This window comes from Gymnogyps californianus, chromosome 2 (assembly GCF_018139145.2).
Source record: "Gymnogyps californianus isolate 813 chromosome 2, ASM1813914v2, whole genome shotgun sequence".
Lineage (NCBI taxonomy): Eukaryota > Metazoa > Chordata > Aves > Accipitriformes > Cathartidae > Gymnogyps > Gymnogyps californianus.
The window spans coordinates 15,085,394-15,110,008 of NC_059472.1; the positions used below are offsets into that span (position 1 = coordinate 15,085,394).

Below are 24,615 nucleotides of genomic sequence, written 5' to 3' on the forward strand. Positions count from 1 at the left end.
CGGGCCGAACCGAACCGGGCTGCCCCCGGCCGGGGGCTGTGAGCTGCAGGCTGCACTGACGGGGGACAGAGCAGGGCGGACCGGACCGAGCCCGGCCGGGGGCGGCGAAGGACCCTAGGCACTAGGCCGGGCCTCGCTGGATCTCAGCCCGGAGGGGTGGGGTGCGGGGCGATTCGGCGCCGGTACCGCCAGGCAGAACACCCACCGCTGCCGCTGCCCGCCCGTCCCGGCGGCGGCGCCCCCCCGCCCGTCAGGTTATGAATGGGTGCAGCGGAAGCCCCGCCCCCCGGACGTGACGCCCCGCCAATGGGGGTGCGGGGCTGCGTGGCTGGATGAGGTCAGCGCGGCGGTGCCGGGGCGGGGGCGGTGTGCGGGGGGCCGGGTGAGGCGGGGGTCGCAGCCCGCAGGCGGGCAGGGCAGGGCAGGGCGGGCAGCGCGCGGGGCTCTGCGGCTCGCCGCCCGCTGCTGCCGCGGCCCGGGGGAGGCGGGGAAGGGGGAGGGGCGAGGAGGAGGAGGAGAAGGAGAGGGAGGAGGAGAAGAAGAGGGAGGAGGGTCCTCGCCGCCGCCGCCGCTCCGTCCCGGGGGCCATTCAGCGGGAGCGCGGCGCGGAGCGAGCGGCGCCGGGGCCGGGCGGGGGGCGCCGGGCGATGCAGGGCTTCGTCAGGCTGCGGCGCGGCGGCCGCGGGCTGTGAGCCGGCGGGGCCGGGGTGGGCTGGGCCGGGCTGGGCCGGGCTGGGCTGGGCTGGCGGCGCGGGGAGGGGAGGGGCGGGCGGGAGCGTGGCGGAGGAGAGGGCAGGCAGCGGCGGGAAGGCGGGAGCGGGGCTGCCCCGGTGCCCGCCCCGCGCGGGGGGCCGGCCCCTGAGTGCATGCGGGGCGCCCCGCCGGGCCGCCGCCGGCCCGCCGCCGCCCGCCGCCCCTGAGAGACCGGCGGGGAGAAAGTTGCGGCGGTCGCCCACATGCGCGGCCCCGGCCGGCGGCTTGGGGAACGGCGCCGAGCGGAGGTGGGCGAAGAGAGTTTGAAGCGCTCGCCGGCGGGAAGATGGCGGAGCGGAGCTGAGAGCGGCGCCCGGCGAGCTCGGGCCGCCCCCGCCTTCCTCCGCAGCCCCCGGACCCCCGCCGGACACATGCAGGCCAAAAAACGCTACCTGACGCTGCTCTCCGCCGGCACCTGTCTCGCCCTGCTGCTCTACCTGGGAGGCGTGCGGCTGCGGGCGGCCCGGCACCCGCCGCCCGGTAGCCGGCATGGCCCGCCCCCGCGCCCCGGCGCCGAGCGGCCCTGGCCCCGCTTCCCCGACGCCCTGCGGCCCTTCGCGCCCGCCGAGCGGCCGGGCCCCGAGGGCGGCGGCGGGCGCGTCTCCCCCGGCAGCGGCGGGACGCCAGCGCCGGCCTCTACCGCGGGCGCCGCTGCCGCATGGAGTCCTGCTTCGACTTCGCCCAGTGCCGGAAAAACGGCTTCAAGGTCTACGTCTACCCGCAGCAGAAGGGGGAGAAGATCGCCGAGAGCTACCAGAACGTGCTGGCCGCCATCGAGGGCTCCCGCTTCTACACCTCCGACCCCGGGCAGGCCTGCCTCTTCGTCCTCAGCCTGGACACGCTGGACCGGGACCAGCTCTCCCCCCAGTACGTGCACAACCTCCGCTCCAAGGTGCAGAGCCTCCACCTGTGGAACAACGGCAGAAACCACCTGATTTTTAATTTATACTCCGGCACCTGGCCCGACTACACCGAGGATGTGGGGTTCGACATCGGCCAGGCCATGCTGGCCAAAGCCAGCATCAGTACTGAAAACTTCAGACCCAACTTTGACGTTTCTATCCCGCTCTTTTCTAAGGATCATCCTAGGACAGGAGGGGAGAAGGGATTTTTGAGGTTTAACACCATCCCTCCTCTCAGGAAGTACATGTTGGTATTCAAGGGGAAAAGGTACCTGACGGGGATAGGGTCAGACACCAGGAATGCCTTATATCACGTCCATAATGGAGAGGATGTTGTCCTCCTGACCACCTGCAAGCATGGCAAAGACTGGCAAAAGCACAAGGATTCGCGCTGCGATCGAGACAACGCTGAATATGAAAAGTAAGTGAGCGGCACCCCTTCCCCCTGTGTGCCTTCCCAGGGGCATGCCCGCATGCCCGGCTCCGCAGGCGGCCCCGGCCGCTGGGCAGATGTGAGCAGACATGTGCCGAGGCACTGGCGGCTGCTCGCAGGCCAGAGGAAAATCGCGATCTCTCCTTCGGGTGGGTCGGTCGCTCCTCCTGTCCCCCGTGGAGCCGGCAGGCGGGCGTTGAAGGGTGGTGCGGCGTCCCGCAGCCATGGTGTTGCTCGCCCTGGGGACCGATGACCTGCATCCGCAGCCCTTTGCTGCTGGCCGTGTTTGCGAAGCCAGAGACGCTGCTGGAGGATGCTCTGGCATCTGGCACTGCCGTTCGTCTCCAAGTGCCTCTTGGGGTCGATGCCCTGTGCTTTCCCTGCCCCGAGACAAAGTTTGTGTGAGTCCTCAGCCCTCTTCAATGCACGCGTGGGCCCGGCTCCCGTGGTGGGTTAGTTGCTGAGGGTGATTGCTGGGATGCTCTCTCCAAAAAGCACTGCCCGGCGTCTGGCCGGTGTCTGTGTATTTCCACAGACGAGGCAGTAACTAGCCTTGCCGTCTTTTTCCTCTCTGTTCAAACCAGAACAGCATCAGTAAAGAAAGGAGGAAAAAGAAATGCTGACTGTGTTCACGTCCTGTGTCTGAGTTTCTGATTTTTACGTGTGAGAGGATACACAGGCGGTGTGAGCACAGCATATGTTTTCTGTGAATGCTTGGTTTCTTGGTTTTCCTCGATTTTTATTTTTATTTGTTGGTAATGTAGCTGTGTAGCCAAATTTTGTGTCGCTGTGGTGCTGCCCTTGTCTTCCAGTCTGCTTTTCAGGTTTGTATATATAGCTGCTGGGAAAATCGCTTCCTGGGAATTACCTTCAGGACTGCGATGCTGACTAAGCCGTTTGCAACTGATTAGTTCATTTAAATGCCAACCACCGCTATGCTTGCTGCAGAGTAGGTGTCTGTATATGAAGTTTTTCGCATGAGAATGTTTCCCGTGTAGCAGGGGTTGGACACTGAATTAAAACAGACCAGCCGTATAGTGCTGAGTAGCATGCGGTGGAGCTGCACCGAGAGCTGCCAACGGCTGGAGGGGTTTGCGATGCACGGAGGAACGTGGGTGGAAAAATACTCCTGGAGAGCAGTCGTGGAGAAACTACGGTGGCATTAATGCTGATCGAAATTTCCAGCTGGCTGCCTGTTTCTCCACTGAAACTAGCCACGGGGGGTTGGGAGAGACCGGGAAGGTCAGCACCGCAGCGCTGGGAAGCCTGCGTGTGCCTGGGCGAACTCTGCTCGCCCTCCGGTTACTGCAAGTCCACCGCGGAGGGGGAGGAAACAGCAGTGCAAGTACTTAGTGGACTTCTAATCCCATTCACTTTCAGAAAACTGGTGGGTGAGTGGTGATATGATGCACACGTGGAAGTGATACAGCGGTGGTACGGAGTGATCGGCAGAGATGCTAAGCTAAGCTCACATTATTCGTGATCTGAGAGTCCCTTTGGCTTGTGATCTCCTTTAGGGAATATTTTGGGGGGGGAAGAAGGGAGACCTCACAATTGTAGCCTTGCAGGCTGTGCTGGTTTTTGGCATAGATCTCAGCAACTGAAGCTTATTTACAGATAGGAAAAGTCCTGGTTATTTGCTGCATTCTACAGCATGTGTGCTGTTGAGTTGTCATAAAAACAAACATACCCGCCCATGGTTTGACGTGAGTAGGGCCATATTCAGTTTTTTTACAGCTATGCCATTTGGTCTAATAAAAGATAGACCTCTCCCCGCAATTCTGCCCCTCCTGAAGTGTCTTTGCCACTTATTTTGTAGCGAGGGGTGTGCATAACAACCCTCAGGGGATATGGAAGCGTGAACCCAATTGGTATGCCGTGCTATTCATACAAAAACCATACTTGCTGCTAAGATGTGGCCATCTCGGGGGTGGTGTATGGGGACTTCAACATTTGTTGCAATGCTGCTGTTAAAGACGGGAAGTAAAAAAAGATGATTACAAGAAAATAAGATTACTTCAAGAATTGAGGCAGGCTGAATCCGTGGTCGGGTCACTGAGATGAATGGGCTCGCTCTGGCGAACAACTGCAAATGCTGAAGCTCTTTAACCCAGCATCTTATCTGAGCGAGCACACCTGCCAGATCGTGCTGCTGCCCCTTCGCACGCCTGCTTCGGTGCCGATTCACAGCAAAGTATGCCATCTGCTGATCTCCCAGCACTGCGTCCTGCGGTGGCCTGCATTCTCTGTCTCTCCCGTGCAAATATGGACCACGCCTGGCGCTCCGCTTCCTTTATAAAATCCGACAAGGTCACATCCCCAGGGTAGCGTAACAGCGGTCAGCCGGTTGAAATGCTTCTGTGCCGATGTGTAACCCAGGTGTGAAAGCTGTAGGAGGGACTCCGCTATTCACCCCACCTAAAGCAGCATCTGATCATGAACGAGGCTGTAGTGCTTGGGAAAGAAATGTCTCTGAATACAGCTGAGCCTTGAAAACCGCACACAGCTGCTCTTGTGGGGCTTTTTGGGCTTGGATTTAACAATGCGTCTTCAAGGTTTTAATCAAAAAGAAGAAAAATGCATTCTCCAAGATATGTATCTTTGCATATCCATATAGAGTTGGGAAAGTTGCATATCGCACTCTTCGTGCTGGTTTTCCCATCCTCTGCTGTGACACGCTATTTCACTTCAGGTGAAAGGCAGGAGCGTGGATGCCCTGGCCATGGAGAGCTGGCCCCGAGATACTGGTCCTTGCCAGGGTGAAATATGAATGATTGGCTCTAGGTAGAGGCCTTGCCAAGCCCGGTAAATTAGGTGACCAGATTTTAAAGCATGGTAATCTCATGTCAACAGGGTGGTAGTGTTATGTTGTGTTACGCTTGGTGCCAGAGCACGTTGCAAGTTAGTTGTGATGGGGTTTCATCTACGGCGCAACATTCGGTGTTGGGTTTGCACAAGGTCCGCCTGTCCGCAGGATGCGTTGTTTCCTTTCTAGGAGACTGAAAAAGCCAAGAAAGGTGACTTCTTGACCTGTGGAAAATGCATAGAGTGTCTTATTTCATTTGGAGGAAGGAGGGAAGGGCATGTGCGTATTTGACTGTCTCCCTGAATTGTACTGAAAGATCCATCTGTATGTTACAGCTAATTAATTTGCATCCCAGTTATGCATCTCAGCAGATAAAGCTGATGCAGACTAAAGTGAATTGCATTATCATGATTAGACTACTAGCAAACAGGATATAAAGCAAAACAAAGAAGAACTAGTTTCTTTACGGTGCCCTTGACTGTCAAAGTTGGCCTTCGTCACCCAGCGCCAGGGCAGCTGGGCTTTCTGAATTCCTCCACAGTAGGATTTCAGTGTCAAGCTTTGTTTCACAAAGGGTTAAGCGAATAAACAGTGCTGCTGCTGAAGTTTGAAGACAGCCTCTTAAATATTTAATGACATTCTAAATATATACATATGTACAATGTGTTTTAAACAAAGGCAGAATTCATGTACAGGCTTAACTGGTTCCAAATAATTACTTTTTGGAAGGTAATATAAATGACTATGGATACCGAAAGAAATGGAAGAATGCGATGTTCTAGTAAAGCCAGATGCAGAGAAGAGACTTGCACCAAAAGGGGGATCTTTCTAGGAAAGTAAATAATGTTGTTTGTGGTGTATCTCCTTATCTGCAACAACCCTGCCCTTGGAAGACGGAGAGAGTGATGGTATCCAAAAACATAAGGTCTTGTCAAAAGCTCATTTGAGGAGGCTTTTTGCTCATATCGGTGCAGGATGACTGAAGTTAATGATGGTAATGAAACAAATGGATAAAACAAATAATGAACAGGGTTGAAGAGAGTAGGATGGAGAAGGGGAAGTGAGCAAAAAATGTATTTTTGGAGAAATGTGAACTTACGGTGGAGAACGACTAGTGTAGTGAGGTTTCTTTATAGACTTGATAAGTTTTTCGACTAGTCAGTGCTCAAAAAGCCTGCGTGACTACGACTGAACTGAGAAGGGCAGGCAAAACACGCAGGACCTCGCGAGGTGGGACTAGTTCTGCGAGAGGAGGTTGGAGGCGTGTGGTTGAGGAGGAGCCTGCGGAAGGACCTACCTGGGGCTGCTGGGTGCTGGCAGAAGAGGGAGAGAACAACAGCACACGGCATGCTTATGCCTGTGAGACATCTCTGCTGGGCGCACGACAGCATTGAGCAGAGTTGTGTATGTACTTTTGCAGGTGACAATATCCAGCCGAACATTTTCGTTGATCTCTGGTACCCGGTAGGTTTACCTGGTGTGCACTCTACTGGTGAAACATGTGTTAATCACAGCTGAACCTCCTACCCATGAAAATGCTGTCCTGAGCAAAGGTTACAGTTGTGCAATAAGCACAGAATGGGAAGAAAAGCAACTTTTAGTTTCATTTCCTTCCCACCAGGAATAAAATACACATATAAAGAAAGAAGTGGTAGAATTAGACACTAGGGATGACTTTGCCACTCACGAGACTGGCACGAAAACATGAAGTAAAGCTTAGGCATGCCCGTCCAACGTGTGATGATAATCTAGGTGCTGTAGACGCATGTATGTGCATGTTTCGAACAAAGGCAAAATTCTTGTATTCTCAACATACTGAGCTTCAGTGTATTCTATTAAAATATAACTATAAATGCCACAATCACTTACTGAATTATTTTCGGAATTATTTAAAAGCGTTCACAAGTCAGCTCCTTTGCAGCTATTTAGGACAGGGCTGAGAAATCACCCAGGTTCAGAGTGGCTGTTGTCCGGGACATCTGAACTGAACCAGTCCGTGCATCTTGTATATCACCAGGCTGCTTTGGGAGCTTGGATGAAACTCAAGAACTACTGAGAGAGCTTGGGCATTTTCCCAGCGTATCTTGGCTCCTGCAGAGACCTATCCCCACCAGACTGCTTTTTATTTTAATATCAATTTTCAAGAAATTGGAAATTTGCCTGTTTTACAGTGCATTTATTCCAAAATGCAGTAAGCAGGTAAATAACAAAGCTTTAATGTACGTCTGAGAAATACGGGATTTGCTCTGTTGTGTTCCTGCTCTTGCTCTCTGTAAATATTGCAGAGTGTCCTCATGTGCCTGTCGATGCTGATTTAATGCAAGTAGTGCCCTGGGGGAGTAGGAGCTCCCACTTGGGAGGCTCTGGGCTGATGCCCTGGCAGGAGCTGGGAGCAGGGGTGACAGGAGCATCCCTGAGCTCACGGCCAGCAGTGCAATCCTCAGCCTGGCCGTTTACACCAGGCTCTTCCCTCTCGGAAAAGGGGTGGAAGAAGGTGGACGTGTGTGCATGAGTGTGTTTCCCCGTGCGAGCAGTGCTGAGCGCCGCAGCGTGTGTGGCTGGGTGTGTAGGGTCAGGCACTGGCAGAGGAGCCCACCCTGCCCGCGGGCCTTAAACCAGGTGCCCTCCTAACCTCAAGTAATTAAGTTTTCTTGTGGGGCAAGTTATTATTATAATTGCTTGCCCCAGGCTTTTCTGCATCTTTCTGTGAAGCATCTCATATGAGGCTCTGTGGTGACAAAGCATTACAGTAGCTGGCTGATCTGGTCTGGAGCAGGCATTTTCAGTATGCAGAAATTTAGGTGAACACGGCTTTCACGGCCGGAGGGGCTCTGCTTTTATTTTTCCTGCCTACGAAAATTGTTCTAGGATAATTTATTGATAAATAATTATCACTGAAGAGACTCTTGGCGATAGAACAGAACTCAAACCAAAAAATGATCCGAGTCGTCATTTTAATTCTAAGCAGAATTAATCCTGAAACGGGTCGTTTGAAGGGTTTGTTGAACCCAGATCAGAACTGAGCTAAAAGTGATGTTTCCAGCTACCCATTTGGGCAAGATGAAGCCCTCTTGTGCCCCCAGCGAGGCGCCCTCAGCAAGAAGGTGCTGCAGAGCATCCCCTGGTGCCCCCACCTTCTCGCCCTCCCTGGCTGGGCGTTTCACAGGGCAAACCCTGACTTGTGCAGGACTTTTTGAACCAGCCTAAGGTGAGCTTCACTGAAACTGCTCCTAAGGGAGAGGGGTGGCCAAATTTGGGGTTCTCCTGGGGGCTTGTGTGCTGCTGCCTGCTGGTCCCTGCCGCATTGAGTGTGTTCCCAGCCATGGACCTCTCTGCATCCATTCAGCTCTGAAGTGGTGCATCTCCCTGGGAGGATGAGATTGAACGAGAGCAGTTTCAGCTCAAGACAGACCCGAGCGAAAACGGCTACTGGTTTGACTCTGCTGGAAGTAATCGTTCTGCCCCACATACAGCCCTGGAACAGCCCACTGGAAAGTAAACCAGCAGCCACTTGTGGGAGAGGGAGGTAAATGAAACTGGTTGGCATGAAGCACTTATTTACTCAACAGATGTGAGTCAAGAGAATGTGCTGTAATCTGATGATTTCTGGAGTATTATCTGTGACTGTTTTCCCTTTCTCTCTGCAGGATTTCTTTCAGAAAATCCACAGAGTTTTGTGGTCTTGGGTAAACAAACTGTTTTGCTAACCAGAGAAAAATAATCGGTAGGTATGTAGATAACTCTCTGGCCTGTGAATGCCGTGTTTCGTGCTGCTAAGGTGACTGACTTCTCAAGGACTTGGCTATACCTAGATGATGATGCAAGGTATTTACTCCTGTCCCATGTCGTATGGAGATTAATTCAGCATGTGGGAATGTGTGAGTATAACTTCAGGTTATATTTAAGGTTCTGCAGCTTTCCACATTGCTAAGTATTTTGGGGCGTATGGGTTTCAAAACCTTCTCATGGTTTACACTAAGCAGTAGATTTGCTCCTCTTCTTCTGTTCATCCAGCTATGCTGTGCTTTTACGTAAGGTTTTGTGTTGCTCTTTTTTAATCCAGATTTCGTGAGGAAACAGGACATATATCATTACTGTCTTGCCCTTAATTTAGGAGCCTCCTCAGTCAACTAGAGGGAGCATCAAGGTTATGAAATGCTGGTACAACTCATCCCCACATCTCCGGAGCAGGCAGGGAGGGAGCTGGGGCAGGGAGGGGCCTGTGGCACTGGGCATGCACAGGGGTGATTAAAGATCCACGCCAGAGGATGGTAGGAGTCATTATTTCTTCCACTTATGGAGCAAATTATAATTTATAACAGTTGACACCTGTGCATTGGAAGAAACCAAAGAGCGTGCTTAGAGCAGTCCTTGTCCCTGGTATTGCGGCGCGGGTGCCAGGGGGCCTGGGAGGTGGTTTGGAAGCAGAGAGATGGGAGATCAGCACGCTGCGGTGGTGCAGGAGAAACTAGTTTAAGGAATGAATTCCAAATGAGAACAAAAGAGGAGATTGGTTTCACATGAGAAGAGGGAAGTAATGCTTTAAGAAATAAAGGCCCTATCTCAGCAAAATGTTGTGCCTAACTGCTTTGCTGGGAAAGAACTGGTGTGAGTGCTGCCAGGCTGATGGCTTTCCAAATGCAATCTGACTTCCTAAAATGTTACCGTTTCCTAGAATAAGAAAACATAACTTTAAGCCAGTCAGGAGGGTTAGGCCTCCTCAATAACAGGAGAAAGAAGATGCCATTTTCGTTGGATATCTTGTGTTTTCCCCATTCGTCTCTCCCACTGCCTCTTGCTGAGATTTAACCTCAGTTTTTCGGGTGGTGTAGTGTTGTCTCCTTGGCAAGGATGCAGATAGGGTGCTAAGCGGGTGTTCCCTGAAAGGTGGTAGAGTTGGGGTGTTTGTGTTGGCTAATTCAGGATCCCATTTCATATTCCAGTAAGAGACTTCTTGGTGCTCCTGCAGTCCCTGAGTGAAGTGTGGTGCTGGCAGGGCTGTTGCAGGAGTTCCTGCCTTCTCCTGCCTGTGGCGCACGTGGTCTCGGGACTGCAGTCCGACGGCCAGAATTGCCGTGGCCACCATGGTTAGGTTTCCATGTGCCTTTAAAATGGGGAAGAACGCTTTGCTTTCCCTAAGCATTTTTGGGGGTTTCTTTAGTGCTTTATAATGTTTTAGAGAAAGTGATGTGTAAAACTGAAATATTATTCATTGATGTTTTCTGTATCCCCTTCTTGGGAAGCATCAGTGAGTGTAGGTCTAAATTACGACTTTCCGATAAAAGGTGATAGTCATCAGAAGCAGCATAAAGCAGCTCTTCTCTATGTGTATGGGGGGAGGAAATGCCCACAAAAGCTTTTTTGGGGTTTGACACTTGTCCTAGGTCAGGATACGTGGTCATGTTTGGTATATGAGCCTTTTAACTCTCCTTGCTTCACTCAGACCCTACCAAAGGCCACCACTTTTCCAGGCACTGAAGCACTGCTGTTTCTGATCACTCCTCCAAGGGCTCTCGCGGTGCAGTTAGCAAATTCAGTAAAGCTCTTCTGCCTTAAGTTGACTTTTTTCCCCATGATGGTTTCTAGTCCAGAAATACATGAAAACGAAATAATTCCCGGGTTCCTAAGTGAATTTCCCGTTCGTTCACTTTTTTCCCCTCTAATATACTCTTTGTGTTTGTGAATGAAACAGAATTAGGGCTAATTTAGTTGATTGGCTGCAAAACAAAAGTATTCAATGCTAAGAATGCGAAATGAGAAGGCCTTTCTGAAATGTTACTTCTTTTGCATAATTGTAATAGATTATAATTATGCAGTCGGGTGTTTAGCAGTGGATTTGCTGTAAACACAGTCATGGGAAACGTCTCATCGCTCACTTGTTTCGGTTCGAGTCTCAGTGTGGTCCCGTCAGTGGCTGTACCAGCATCTCTAACGGCATTGTCTCTTTGGGCAGGATGGCTTGTTACAGCAAATGCTATCTCCAGTTCCCCTCCCAGCTCCTCCCACAAAATTACCGCTGGTCGATATGGCCATGTCAGACTGTTGACACAAATCAATAAGATCAATCATTCTTCAGCTCCTAAACAAAATTGAGAGCGTGATGCTGACGGGCTGTGCGTAGCAATACTGGCAGCGATTCCTAAATGGAAAATGCATACTGTAACGTTTGCAATGTGTACGTGGGGAACCCTGTCCCGTTAATAATTAGTTCTCTGAGGCTGTAAAAAGGAGCATGGTATAAATCGTTTCCTACAACTGCAGTATGCGTTTTGACCCCTACAACCGTCAGACTGATGGAGAACATCACCTGCCCAACAGCAGTGCTGGAGAGAGTTTGGTTAGGAATCCTGATTTTCTTCATTCTCCTGGAAGGTCTTGACTTCTAATACTGTTTTTTGCCCCGTGAATAATTACAGACATTTTATCGCAATACTGGAATTCGTGGTGCAATCAGGTAGTTCAGTCTGTTACTGCCAGAAAGCCCATCAAAATTGTAGTTGCTGTCGTCTGCAAGAATAAAATCAGAGGCTGCTTCTAAAAATCAGAACCTTTATCTGAAGGGAAGGACAAATCTTTGTTTATAATGTCTGAATTTATATCTCTGAAGGCTTGTTTGGGTGTGTCTGCTCAAAGACTCAATCAGCTGCTTCAGGAAGATAAACACATAAATGTTTCATCTCCTCAATTTGCCACGAACCATTGTGCTGGGTGCTAGCAGATTTTTCTTTTAATTAAATATAATTTATCTAATCCTAATGGGAAACATAGGATTTATTTTTTAAACCTGTGATTTCAGAATTACTTTATAAAGAAGAGTAACATTTCCCCCTTAAGGGCTGTTTAAAAACAAGCAAACAAAATAAAAAAAACCAAAGTACACTTTGCTAAATGTAATAAATCTCAGACAAGAAGCAAAAAAAAAAAAAGGCATCTGATATGTTGGAGCTGCAATAAAGCTGAAAATTAATGATCAGTAAGTTGGTGTTGCAAGAGAGTGAATGCATTATGGATTTGAAGAGATGCCTATAGCTTATTAAATGTCAGCAAATTTTAGCATAAGCAGTAGAAAACCCTGATCAGAAAATGTAAAACGGTGCACCTGCAGTTGGACTATCCAGTGCCACAAAGGATGTGGGAACCATGTGTACAGTTGAAACATAAGAAAGTGCTTTGCAAGATCAGGGTCTGAAATTACATGCTAAACTCCTTTAGTTTCTGATCGGAGGCATTTAAACGTTTCAGTAAGGCATGACTGTAGTCTCAGGGAGGGATTTATTGTACTGTAAAACCTTTGCATGAGAAGGTATGTGTAACTGTTTAAAATAATTTAAAACAAATAACATCCCTTCACCCTCCCACTCTCTCTCACGCTTTTTTTCCTAAAACTGAAAGGTAAGGCTACTGCTTGAATTGTAATGGAATAATATATCAAGTGAGTGATCACATCAGGCATGGACACTTACCAAATCACAGCGAGATAACTGTGAATAACTCTCTAGTTTCAACAATTTGCATGGCCATTAACAATTGATGGGTTTCCCTTAGAACCGCATTATCTGTGGCAGCGGGATCTATTCCCGTGCACCACTCCTGCATACTAAGTGCCAGAGAAATTCTCAAAAGTGAGGGTAATAAAAAAACTGATAGCAGCAAGGTGAATGAAGCAGGTAGGAATTTCAAAGCAACATTTTTTGAAGGTGAGGAATATTGCAGGCGATCATGCATTTTCATAACTGCTCTCCCCCCCCTTCCCTGCCTATTTTTTTAACTACAGTTCTGCAAGTTTTAATTCAGGCTGGTGTTAGGTTTCTCTTCACTGCTTGGGGTTGTCTCAGGCTTGATGGTCCATCTGGCATGTGGATCAGTTTAAGCAAGATTTTAAAATACATTTTGTTTTAGTTTTGGAATGGTTGTGTGTCTTGAGGAGCTTTTATGCATATTCAACAAAAGATAAAACTGGTGCTAAATTTAGCAGTCCTAGATGGCTGGGTGGCTCTTTCATGGGACTGATTTCGAGCAAGTGTCAAAGATGTGCTTTCCTTATGAGAATCATGCCACCATTTTAATAAACACGGGACACATCCCTTATTTGTAGTGCTTTCATCTCTGGCTGACGGTACGTCAGATCTTTCCAGGTTCCTCCATCAAGTTGACTTTTCCAGCCCCAAATCTCTTTTCTCTCTCTCTTTTATTTCTCTTTCTTGCTTTCTTCCCTCTTTCCCCTTTCTTTTCATGGTGCTGTTGTTGTGGCAAGATTAAAGGAACTGAGTGAAGCAGCGTGGCGGGGAAAGCTCGGATAATCAAAGTGTGCGAGCGGCTGGCGCTGTGTGAAGGCAGGTGGGTGACACATCAAAGCTGGTGGGTACGGGCGCTCGCTACTCTCGCCTCTTTTCGTAAATGACCCCCCTGTCGTAAACAGAGTTCCTGGGGTTAATTTGTGAGCTCACACGTACTCAGATGCGATTGCTTTACTACGCCCTTCCCAAAATTTAATTGCAGAGGATGGTAATAAAGTCTTAGCTTTGTTCATTGGAAGATGGCTTCTGTAGACGTGGCGTGTTAGGAAATAAGTACCCGAGTTGTTGACAGCGGGAGGTGGTCGTTCACCTTCAGCTAAGAACAACCCAGCGCCTTATTGTCCCGTCTGCCTGTAAATGCCGTTTCTGGGTTGCTGTAGGTAGGGTGAGGAGAACTGGAAGATCTGAGCAGCGCCTGGTTGCCCCCGGCTGGGCCTCGCGTGGGCAGAGACCCAGTGTGTCCTGTCTTGGCCAGAACACCCATGGCCTGGGCAGCCAGCTGCCCCTCACCCGGCCACACGCATGTGCTGCTCCCCGAGCTCTGCATCCACTGTGAGTGCTTCGGGTGCCCTCAGCTCAGGGGAGATCCCGAATCCCCACTCATCTCTAAACTCTGTGCACGTCTCTTGACGTGTAGGTAACCATGGGGCTGGCTATTTTCTCGGCTGCCACCTCTGCCCACGTTGCCCGCTCCCCAAACCCTGCTTTTTGTCTTTGCTGTGGCGCTCGGAGGTTGGGCACGCCACGGTCTGGACGGACTCTTGCTCCACGTTCCTGCAAGGGGATCCTGGTCCTTGTCTTAACTGTTTGCTCTGAAGGTGTCAAAAAATCATTCCGCTTTGCACCTGCCATCTTTCGCAGGACTCTTCTTCACTGCCCCCAGCCTGCTGGTGTCCGTTTTGGTTACTGCTGCTGAGAACCAAAATAACCAGCAGAGCCGTTAGGACACGTGTCTCTTGGTTTTGTGCATCGAAACATCAGTGAACTGCAGTGAAGACAGGTTTTCAGCTTTTGTTCTCTTAGCTATTTCTGGTGGCCTGTAATAATAGCCCTTTCTCACAAAAAGGTTTTTTACTCTTTAATTTTTAATGAAAAATCTTTCTGACACAGGTCACAGTAAAAATAATTAATGGTGAGATCGTCTGTGGTGTTTGGGTATAAAACTGGAGATCTAAGGATTTAGAGATATTGGTGTGATCCCAGGTTGCCCTGTCGGTGTGGTTACTGGTTATAGCAATAGTTCTTATTTACTTTAACTTTAGTCTCAGGGTAACCATGTTTCACAATAATCAATGCACTGATTACTAGAATTGCCGTTTGTGGTACTGTGGTCTTATAATTAACTGACTGGGCTAATAAAGCATGGAATCTAATGAATATTTGTAAACAAACTTCATTAGGAAGTAGGTTGAGAATATGCACTGGTGGAGGATAATAGAGGAGACCTGTCCTCAATTTTGATAATTACAACAGACGGAAACCTGGAAATGAACAGCAAAGCATAGAAACCATCCCACTGCTTCTTACCTTGCGTTTACTGCTGCACCATGTCTTTAAAATCTCTCTTTTAAAAAAATCTTTCTCGAAAAAGGCTCCCCACTGCAGTGAGATCCTGTGTACACAATTTCAGTCTCTTTTGCAGAACATTAAAGCATTATCAGGCATGATGTTGAAAACGGGATTTACAATGTCGGGCTGGTATCAGCCTTGAGTAAGAAGTGTCTATTGTCACCCAGTGATTGGATCTTAATGCAATTAAAATGAAAAAGGAAACCACCATTGAAAATGGGAAATAGATTTCCTAGTGGTGCCTCTGGGGAGGTGGATGGCTGACATCTGGCTGTTGCTGGAAAGCTGGCTGTGTTTTACTGTCCTTGAGGAACTATGTCCCATTTTTGCTGTTGTATTGAGCATGCTTTGCGTGCCTCCCTCTGGTTGTGTCCCCGTGTTTCAGATGCGTGTTCCTCGTCTCAGGCATGGGGTCTGGTCCTGCATGCTCTGTCAGGCCATTTGGGAGCATGTTGTATGAGTCCGGTAAGTTAACAGTTGAAGGATCTGGCCCGTTTTGGATGGTTGCTTTATTTTAAGGTCGCCAGAAATCCCTTTACACCTCCTTGTCTTATCTCCCCTCTTCCCCCATCTTTAAGCTACTTGACTATTAATTACGGGTTTTCCTGGCTGAGTCTATGTGTGTCTCTTTAACAGAAGTAGCATTAAATCCTGCCGTCTCCCCCCGCTTTTTTTAAGCTTTTGGTTTTCTGCAGAGTTTGATATTAGTTTTTCAGGGAAACGTGTATGTAAGGAGCCTTGCTCAGAGAGTACCAGCCCTGAGCAATAGGCTCGTAAGTGACTGCTGTTGCAGCAGGAGCTTGGAGGAGAGAGGGTCTTTCAGCAGCTACAGTTCATGCATTTGCTGCCTACCTGCTGGTTTCAAACAGTATTAATTTTTATGCATTTATTGTGTTTAATTAAAACCAGGGCTGCTTACAGCAGTGCTTGCAGAGATTCCTCCTCCTTCCCCCCCCTGCCCCAAGCGCAACAAATAGGCATCTGGTATTTGTTTTGTATAACACAATCCTCATAAAATGAAGAGTAATAAAACATAATTATCTGTAAAGGCTTGTTTTATAAGCCTAAGAATGAGCTCGTTTCTGCCTTGTTTTGGTCTATTTGTAAGATAAAGGATGCCTTTGTATGGTTTTAGCCCCTGTCCAAATCAGTAGAGAATCAGTTATTACAGTGTTTTAAACCCTGGTGTGTATGGGTGTAAGGTAGTATGAGTGCATGCACAGGATGGCACTGGTGGGTCTCTAGGGGTGAGGAAGAGACTTTTTCTGTTCCGTTTGGAAAATTTTCCCTTCCAAACAATGGGTTTTGTTTGAAAGCTTTGGTAAAGTAAGAGGGAGGAAAATCTGTGGGCTACATGAACAAGGTCAGCATTTCTGAGCTGGGGGCCTTAAAGTTGGATTTGAGCCCTTTCTGCACGCTGCTTATCCTTGGCAGCATGAAGGACAGTGACGTACGTCCACGTTCGTGCTTGGGTGTGTGTGAGGACTCTTTGATTGGGCCCTTGTTGCTTTTCTGACAGACCTTAACTGCAGCTGTATCTTCATCTCTTCAGAGCGTTGCTGGCTTGATGCACCTCCAGTCTGGTCATCAGGACTACCAGCACAGGATTCAGCAGTTTTGAAGAGCTAGTTATACTCATTTCACCTTATATTTGCTATTTGTTTGTAGGGCGGTATGCCTTTTTGCTTCCCTTTGGCTTGCCATAACCCTGCAAAAGCCCTTCCCGCCACCATGTGCTAGTGGGTTTTTTTCTGGGAAAAAGTGAAACTAGATCATTTAAACCAATTAGATATTAAAGTGAGACGTGTGAGTGGCTTATGGCTGTTCTAAAGGTAATGTGTGAAAACCAAATCCTTTTAGAAAACTCACAGTCTAAGCCTATTGTTTGTTTATTTTTCTTTAAAATAGTAATAAGCGAAAATCCACTTTTTCGTAACGAAAACTAAAAGCTGTGGGGCTGCAAAGCACCTTCAACTCCAGCGTGCTTTGGAATATGTTTGCTTCGACCCTATTCTTCTTTGCACAATTAATTAAAGTGATAGAAGAGGAAATACAGCTTCGCTCAGCTTTTATGTGAATTGTAACCTTCTCAAAAGCAGATATGACTTAGGTATTGCTTTCTCTCTGCAAGGCAAGCCTTGTAATTTTGAATCTTGATTAGCAGCTGCTATTGTTCTTCCGCGAGTCTTGGAAACAATGGGTTTGGGAGCACGTAACAAATTGCTAAATGATACCCTCGCAGAGAGAGAGAAATCTCCCCCTCTTGAAGGGCCTCACTCCCTGCATCTTTTGTACTGCAAAGAGGCTGCGATGATGCTGCCCCGGGCACAGCGACCTGCTGCTGGGGCTAGGAGATGCTCCCCCAGCAAGCCCTGCTTCCTGGGCAGCAGCAGTGCCTGGGCATGGCCACGTGCTGACCTGGGCTGGAGGCATTTCCTCAAAATACATTTTCCTTCAAATATGCTTTTCTTGTCATCTTATCTGGGGATACTAGTGTAATCTGCACGTTGCTGGCTTTAGTTCACAGCACTGTTGTGGCTGCTCTGGGTCTTTAGCCAGTGGATGGCCAGCAGCAGCAGGTAAGGTGTTAGGAGGCACCCGGCTGCCTTATGTGAGCTTACACAGAAGTCTTTGATCTATTCAAATAGAAGCCTGCCCTCCTCCAGAGAAGCAGAGGATGGGTGCCAGATTGCAGGCTGATGTGTAAATGTGTCCTTTTGCAGTAAAGTCTCGTGTCACACATGAGCTAAGTATGCCATGTATGTCAAAGGCTGCAGAGTCCAGCTACATGTCAAATGGTCCGAGATGTTTGACACCCCCCCTCCACTATAAAATGTTCCACTTATTTTTTCATGCAAGGTCTGGAATGCATCCCTCTTTTTTTTTTTTTTTTTTTTTCTGGGGTATTGCTTCTGTTGTGTAGAGTTGGGAGACATCTCACTGGAAAGTCTACTGGTCCTTAATTGATATCTGCAGAATGTTCTGAGACCAGTGTTGCTTTGCATTCACAACAACAGAATTGTATTTAAAAGTGTGGGTAGCTTCTGATTCAGACTCCGCATTTCTCCAGAATAAATGGGTTTCACTTTACCACTGTAAATGTGTGTGTGTGGGGAACAACACCCCCCACCCCCTAAAGCCATTAGCTTCAGTCGTGCTATCAGTGTGACGTGGACTCATTATTTGTTCTCTTTCCCATTGTGTGCAGAGTGGTGGCATTGGGTGCATTTTCTTTTAAATGTGACACAAAGTGAAATCCTGTTATTTGCACACATTCTGTGGCACTCGTCTTCAAAGTATCTAGGCAACCTTTATGTAGATGACACTTTTAACTCAAACTCTTCCATCATTATGAGTGTGGTCCTGTGAAGAGAAGTAGGGTGAAAAAGGAAGGGAAGAAAGAGCTGGCTTGAACTCACTTTGGGCAGCTTGAGTCACTTGTGAGACTGTGTAGGAAGTACAATACACTGAAGATCTCTACTCCCATACACTTAAACCCTCTACTTCAAAATATTCCATATTTTTCCTTTGAGCTTGGGCAGGTAGGGGGATCTCCTGGCTCTGCTGGAGCTGATGGTAGAGCTACCAGGAAAAGGGGATTTCAGGGCTGCTACAATCCGGTGCCAAGCGGTGGACTTCCTTGCATGGTTCTCCACTCCAGGCTCAGGAGGATGAGTGCTCCAAAACGTCTGCAGCTGCAGCCCTGGGAGGTATGTGTGTTCAGAAAGCTTTTGAGTTCAGCTGTGCTTCCCAGAAGACAAGAGCTGAATGGGAGGCTTGAAAGACTTGAAGAGGAAGCCTCCATTGCTCTGTTAGTTTGCTTTCAACACCCCCAAGGAAGAAGTAAAGATTACTCAGAGGAGATTCTTTGAATAAAAGCGTGTCCATGGGGTTAGGTGTGACCATGACCTGTCAACAGTTCAGATGGATTGGGCATCACTACCGCAGCGGTGTGATCTCTGGTTGGGAATTGGTCTCTGAAGCCAAAGCCACTCAGATATGGTGCACGGGGAGCAATGTGACCCCAAACTTTGTGGCAAGCTGGGTGTCATCTCTTAGAGCAGTGCTGGCTTCGTTAGATCAAGCAGGCATCCTCCAGGTGGGAGGCACTGCCAGCGTAAACGCCACACCATGTGCTGTGGCTGGTTTGGCAGAAATGTGATTTGTGTCCTCGTGCTTAATACTAATCAAATTGAGGCTGCCAGATGATCGGCAGTGTGCACAGTGGTATTAAGGAGCACGTCGGTGGTGTAGGTCAGGTTTGATCAGAAAACTCTTACTTTTTTCCATAACCCTGTTCAGATGTGGTTTGACAGCAGTGGGGCTTGGTTATGTCGTTATCATCCCTTGAGGGTGGGGTAAGCCTCATGTCCCTGGCCCGTGGTGTGGGGTGGACGGTTATTGCCCCTCTTGCATTGGCACTGACACTACTCTCATCCCACTGCGGGGATCTTGTGCCAGCTCCACGAGCTCAGCTGGCTCCCTGGCATGGGGTGATGTGTCTGGTTGAACACCAGTGAGTGCAAGGAAGAAGCTGGGAACGCTTTGATGGGGCAGTTGTGGAGGACAGGGGGCATTACCTGGGTATCCCCAACAGAGACCAGTTAAGGCTGTTGTGGGTCTGTCATCCAGGTGTAGCGGAGCTGGATGTTGGTCTCCAGCAGCAGAGGGAAAGTTTTAGGAAAAATCCTTAGTGTTGATGAGCAGGTGCAGCCAGGATCAATCATACCTTATGAACAATTAGTTGCAATTAATTTAGCTTCACTTATAGCTTTTTACTTTAAATTTTTGGGCCAAACCCATTGCAAAGGAAAGAAAAGCTTTTTTTTTTTTTTTGCTATTGCTTTTAGATAGAGAAGCTTCTTCCTATTACTGGAGTCCTCTTTTAATGATAGAGTTCAACATATGACCAAACATTCCCTGCTGCCTCGAAACACCCCACCTTGGTTGTGTGATCTACATGGGCTGTGACTGATGTTTGTGTAACTCAGAACGTCAAGCCCTGCGTTTTCTTCAATTAGCCCATGGCTTTCTTATGAAAACACAACAAAACAACCTCCCCAGCCCCTCAACACGCAGCATACACAAATCTTGCTTTGGCCCCCTTGCCCTGGCCTGGTGTTTTTTGCTACGTGATGTGTTCCCTATCCAACTCTAAAAGGATGGGACATTCGGAGGACCAATGCCAGAAGACTGGGACTGTGGTTTGGGGAGATGAAATGTTGAGTGTCTGTGATTTACGTTTGCTGGGAGGTGATTCCCGTGGGCTTTCATTGCATTCATGGTGTCAGCCCAAATATCAGTGACTGCGATGGCATCTTCCCACGTGCAGCTGGGCTGGCCCAAATGAGGAGGCTGAGCTGGCGGCGGGAGGGACGGGAGGCACCGTATGCCACTGTTGCCTCAAGCACTCAGTTTTGGGAGATGGCGGTCCCGGGCAGCTCACTGAGGCTGCCCAGGAAGCCAGTGCAGAGCAGAAAATGAAGCTCAGGTTTCTCAGACTCCTGTTGCCGGATCCCCTTCCCCATCCTCGTGTCTCCCCTCTGGTCTTTATCAATAGCTGAGCCTGAGTGTCTAGCAATAGCAGGACAGTGAGTTTAGCTGTTTCTTAGGGAGTGCTGAAAGGGAAAAGTTGGGAATGGCCTAGACAAATATTTAAAGTGTGGGGAGGAAGAAACCAGATTTCTGTGTTTGAATGCTTTGGGCAGTAAATGAAAGCTTCCTTTTGCAAGGCAAGACAACTTTCTTTGTAGCCAGAGGTTGGTTTGGTTCTTTTTTCTGCTGTGCAGAACAGTGTGATTCCTTGTGAGACTTGTGGGGGCAGCGGGGAGGAATCGCACGCACTAAACTGAAAATCATACTGTAACGGGATACAGTGCATGGTGTTGCGAGTAATGTATACATAAATAGAGACTCCAGCGCTCAGCTCTTCAGTGGAAGACAGGTCTTCTATATTTATCAGGTTTTGCTATTTTTGTAACATGCCATGTTACACTGTTGTTTAAAAAAAAAAAATCCATATTGGTTCCTAAGTATTATAGTTGCCTCATTCTGGGATCAATTGTGCCAGACCTTTCTCATTGACTCTGACCTCCCTGCGTTTAAATAGTTGGAAATTACAAGTATTTCTTGTCTACAGGAGCATAGAAACAGTGACATCCAAGTTTCAGTTGATGGTCTCCCTTTCTATAGGATTGCTTTCCTCTGCTTGGAGGAGGTTCTCTGTTTCCTACTGAAGCCACCAGGAGCAGCTGCCACTATGGATTCCCTGTAGGACCAGGACAAGAGTCTGCAAGGAGGACTTGCTTGCAGAGGCAGCGGGCGGCTCCTCAGCTCGCCGTGCAGCTTGACAGATTGTGGTGAAGCTGGCAGGGTCAATTAGCAGAATAATAAGCCTTTGGAGCCTAAAGAAATAGAATATATACTTTCAAAAATGTACTCTTTTAAAATAGTACCTACCTTGTAAAAGGGTAAAAATAGTTTTTACTATCTTAGACATAGCACCAAAGCAAAAAAAGAAAAACCAGTCTGCTGTGCTGTGCAGTATAGCAAGCAGAGCTGCGGGTTTTGTTTTCTCCAGCTCCGTTTCAGTTGAGCAATTTTGCTGTACATTAGCTTCTTTGTCTGCAAGATGGGATTACTGAATTTTTAGAAGTGCTTCATGATCCTCAGATTAAAGGTATCACATAAAGCTACTTCTGTTCCTAAATGGGGGGTTCAGGTTAGCTTTTGGTAATATTTTACATGTACATAAAGCTGTGCTCCTGCGTGTGGAAAAAATAGCATGGGATATTTCCGATTTCTTTTTTCAGATGAGGTTTTGTCTTTCTAAGGCCGCATCCAGAGCCATTCACAAGTAGCCTTTGTGGTTACTTAGGAAATGGTGAAAGTCTAGATTTTTTTTATGGGCTTTACACTTCCAGGCACACTGGTTATTTCAAGTTAAGGGACTTAGTTAACAGTGAGACAGGAAGGGAGTGCTTGGTAAGTCGTCTTATTGATAGGCCAGCTGTATATATAATCTTGACTTCATTTCTCTACTACAAAAAGCTAAAACCACCATCTTGGACCTCATGATTAATGACAGATTTGCCTGTAATGAGGATGCTGCTGGTAAGTATCCCCATGCAGTGATATTTCTTTATTTGACCTCATGTCCGTGGGTTGATCATGAAAGCTGAGATGGATATTGACTACTCTAATCTTGACTATATGCTTAATTACATGGCAGTAAGAGTCAAGTGGATAGCATTTCAGGTAGTTGGTGTGGAGAATAAAGCGACATGGTAAACTGAGCCCTGGTAGTTCACTTGGGACAGTGCGGTGGGTTGTTATTACATTATGGTGGGAGAAGCTGCCAAGCGAATACTACTGTACAATTAAGTGGGGCTGTTAATGGCATGACTGAGCCGATTCATTAATGACAATGGTGTATTCTTGTATCTGCTTTCCCTTACAACTGCTGGGTGAAGATACTCAGGGGAAACAAGACCAGTGGGATGAAGGGAGGAGGAAAGGAGACTCTGAAGATCTGGTGCAGATGCAGTGACTTTCTTTAAGCCTTTGTTCCCTGAGTCATCTGAAACGCAGCCGTTTCCCGGCCGGTTTTTACGGAAACCTGGCAGTTCGCCGTCAGAGCAATGTACTCTTGACGAAACATCTTCATGTAGGTGCTGTTTCTGTGCATCTGCTTGTTTGGTGGGTTGGAAAGAAGTGGAGGAAAGGACAGAGTTACTTCTGTCAGGTGGAGGCTTCTGTGCAAAGGGACTGAACCAAGGCAACGGGTGTCCTTTGGCAGAGGATATTCTCAGTTACTGGTGTTTTCACAGGCAAATAGCAGTAAACTGCAGGGGCAGTTGAGACAGAAAAATGCATAGACAAAGGTGCCATCTTTGGGGTTTCAAATGAAAGCCAAAGTGAAGAGCTGGAGGCTGTAGGCACTGCAATATTTCCTTAAATATAGACAAAGCTGTTGCCTGACCCATTTCTGTTTATGATTATCAGCATCTTTGTTAGTAATTAGTCTGTTGCTGGACCTTGTAGTTTTTGGAGTTAGGGGAAGATAGTAAAGACGACCCTAAAGCAACCTGCTGTTAGAAAGTAGTAGCAGGAGTGGCTTAGGAAAAAAAACAACGCACATTTTGTTTTAAACAGTAAAATACACCCCTGTAGCAGGGGGTATCTTCATGACCAAGGGCGTCAAGGTCTACGCTTCCTACTGTAAAAAAAAAAAAAAAAAAAAAAAGAGTCTCTGGTTGAGCTGTGCCAGAGTGTGCGAGATGGCCTCTGCCCTGCCGGGGTGGCTCAGCTCCAGGGCTGGATGCATACTGGGTGGGATGTCTGCTGGGCATCAAGAGAAGCAGGGCGAGCTTCAAGGAGATAAATGTTGTGTGTGAAAGCCCAAGGATGGAGGGAGGGGAGAATTAAGAATTTGTAAAGTAGTGCTGTAAAGCAGCACTACATCTTTCAGTGCAACAGCTTTTTCTTCCTTCTCAGGTCTGTTTCTTCCCGTATTTGCTAGAAGTAGGGTTACACTGTTTTGGTTTGGGTAGCGAGGAGGTGAGAAGGTTACTCTCAATTTTTAATGTGAGATATAAACTGTAAACCACATGGGCAACCACATAGTTGAAACAAACATACTTGCAGCAGAGATGCTCACCATGGCTTGAAACACATTCATGTTGACCTGGAGGGCTTCTGGTGTGAGGGCATTTGTGTCTGGCACCTTGATTCAAAAACAAACCAAATCTGAGAGCTGCCAGTGCCGGATGGTGCACCACAAGCACGTGATTTCAAAGCACAAACCTGCTGTGAACTCACTCCACTGATCCAAATTTCCTTAGAAACCAAAACAAAACACCAAAGTGTGATGATTTGAGGTGCATCTGGCAGAGTTTGTGCTGAGCCAGCTATCCACTGGGGTATCCTAACTCAGGTCAGGTGCTGTCTCATCTGAAACTGGTGTGAAACCAGGATGGAGGCAGAGGGGACGCAGCCAGCGGGGAGAGGCCTTCTCCTGGGTAGCCATCCCCGGGGCGTTGCACCTGGGCCTTGGGGAAAGCCCCGGGGCTGATGGGGCCCTGAACTTGAGCAAATGACTCTGGTTTAAAGAGCATGATTTTCTTTTAAACATGGTAAATGTGGTGTGCAAGATGTGTTTTTAAATAGAGTACGTTTGTCTCGTGTCCCTTCGGCAGACAGTTTATGTCTGTGTAATCACTTAAGTTAAATTGTCTTGTTTTCTGCCTCCCTCCCATTATGCAAATTTTATATTACGTGCTTACGTGTTTTAGGGGGTTTTTTTGTACAAAGAATCAGGTATGGTTGCATTGGGAAGCAGGTGTTGCAGTGGTATTTGAGACACTTGGGAGCTACATGGGATGGGAGAAGCAGGCAGGGGAGTGGAGGCAGAGCTGGTGCAGGCAGGGAGGAGGTGCCCAGGACGGGCAGCGCTGCCGCTGGGGTTTTTGTAGCCCGTCTGGAGGAGGTCCTCAGTGCGCTGCTCATCGCTGCTGCGCCAAGAGTTTAACGGTGGTTGAAGCTTTGTCATAAATGGTGTCTTGGAGGGAAGATGTAAAAGATGAGGCATTGCCTGCTTTCAGTCCCTGTGCAAGGGATCAAGTCAGGCAGCAGCCCGAGCCTCAGCTTCCAGAGACTGAAACATCCAAAGGATGTGATCTTCTATGGTATTAAAATGCAGTGCTTGAAAGTGTCTCACAACACCGAGGTTTGTTAAACACCACAGCTGGAGGACACTGGGAAGTGCTGAGGTGACTCTGCTTGCGTGTTTGGGTAACGGAGCACAAATAGGGTGCTTTGTAAATGATCTCCCCCCCTTCATTTATGGGGCCTGTG

General features: G+C 48.3%; 1 protein-coding gene across 1 annotated transcript in view; it reads left to right on the forward strand.

Annotated features, from left to right (window-relative positions):
- Positions 1–924: 924 nt before the first annotated feature.
- Positions 925–24,615, forward strand: part of EXT1 (exostosin glycosyltransferase 1) — a 182,046-nt gene continuing 158,355 nt past the window's right edge. The window contains 2 exon segments of the mRNA XM_050890729.1: positions 925–1,353; positions 1,356–2,076. Coding sequence (XP_050746686.1) covers positions 957–1,353; positions 1,356–2,076 — 1,118 coding nt within the window. The 5' untranslated portion in view covers positions 925–956.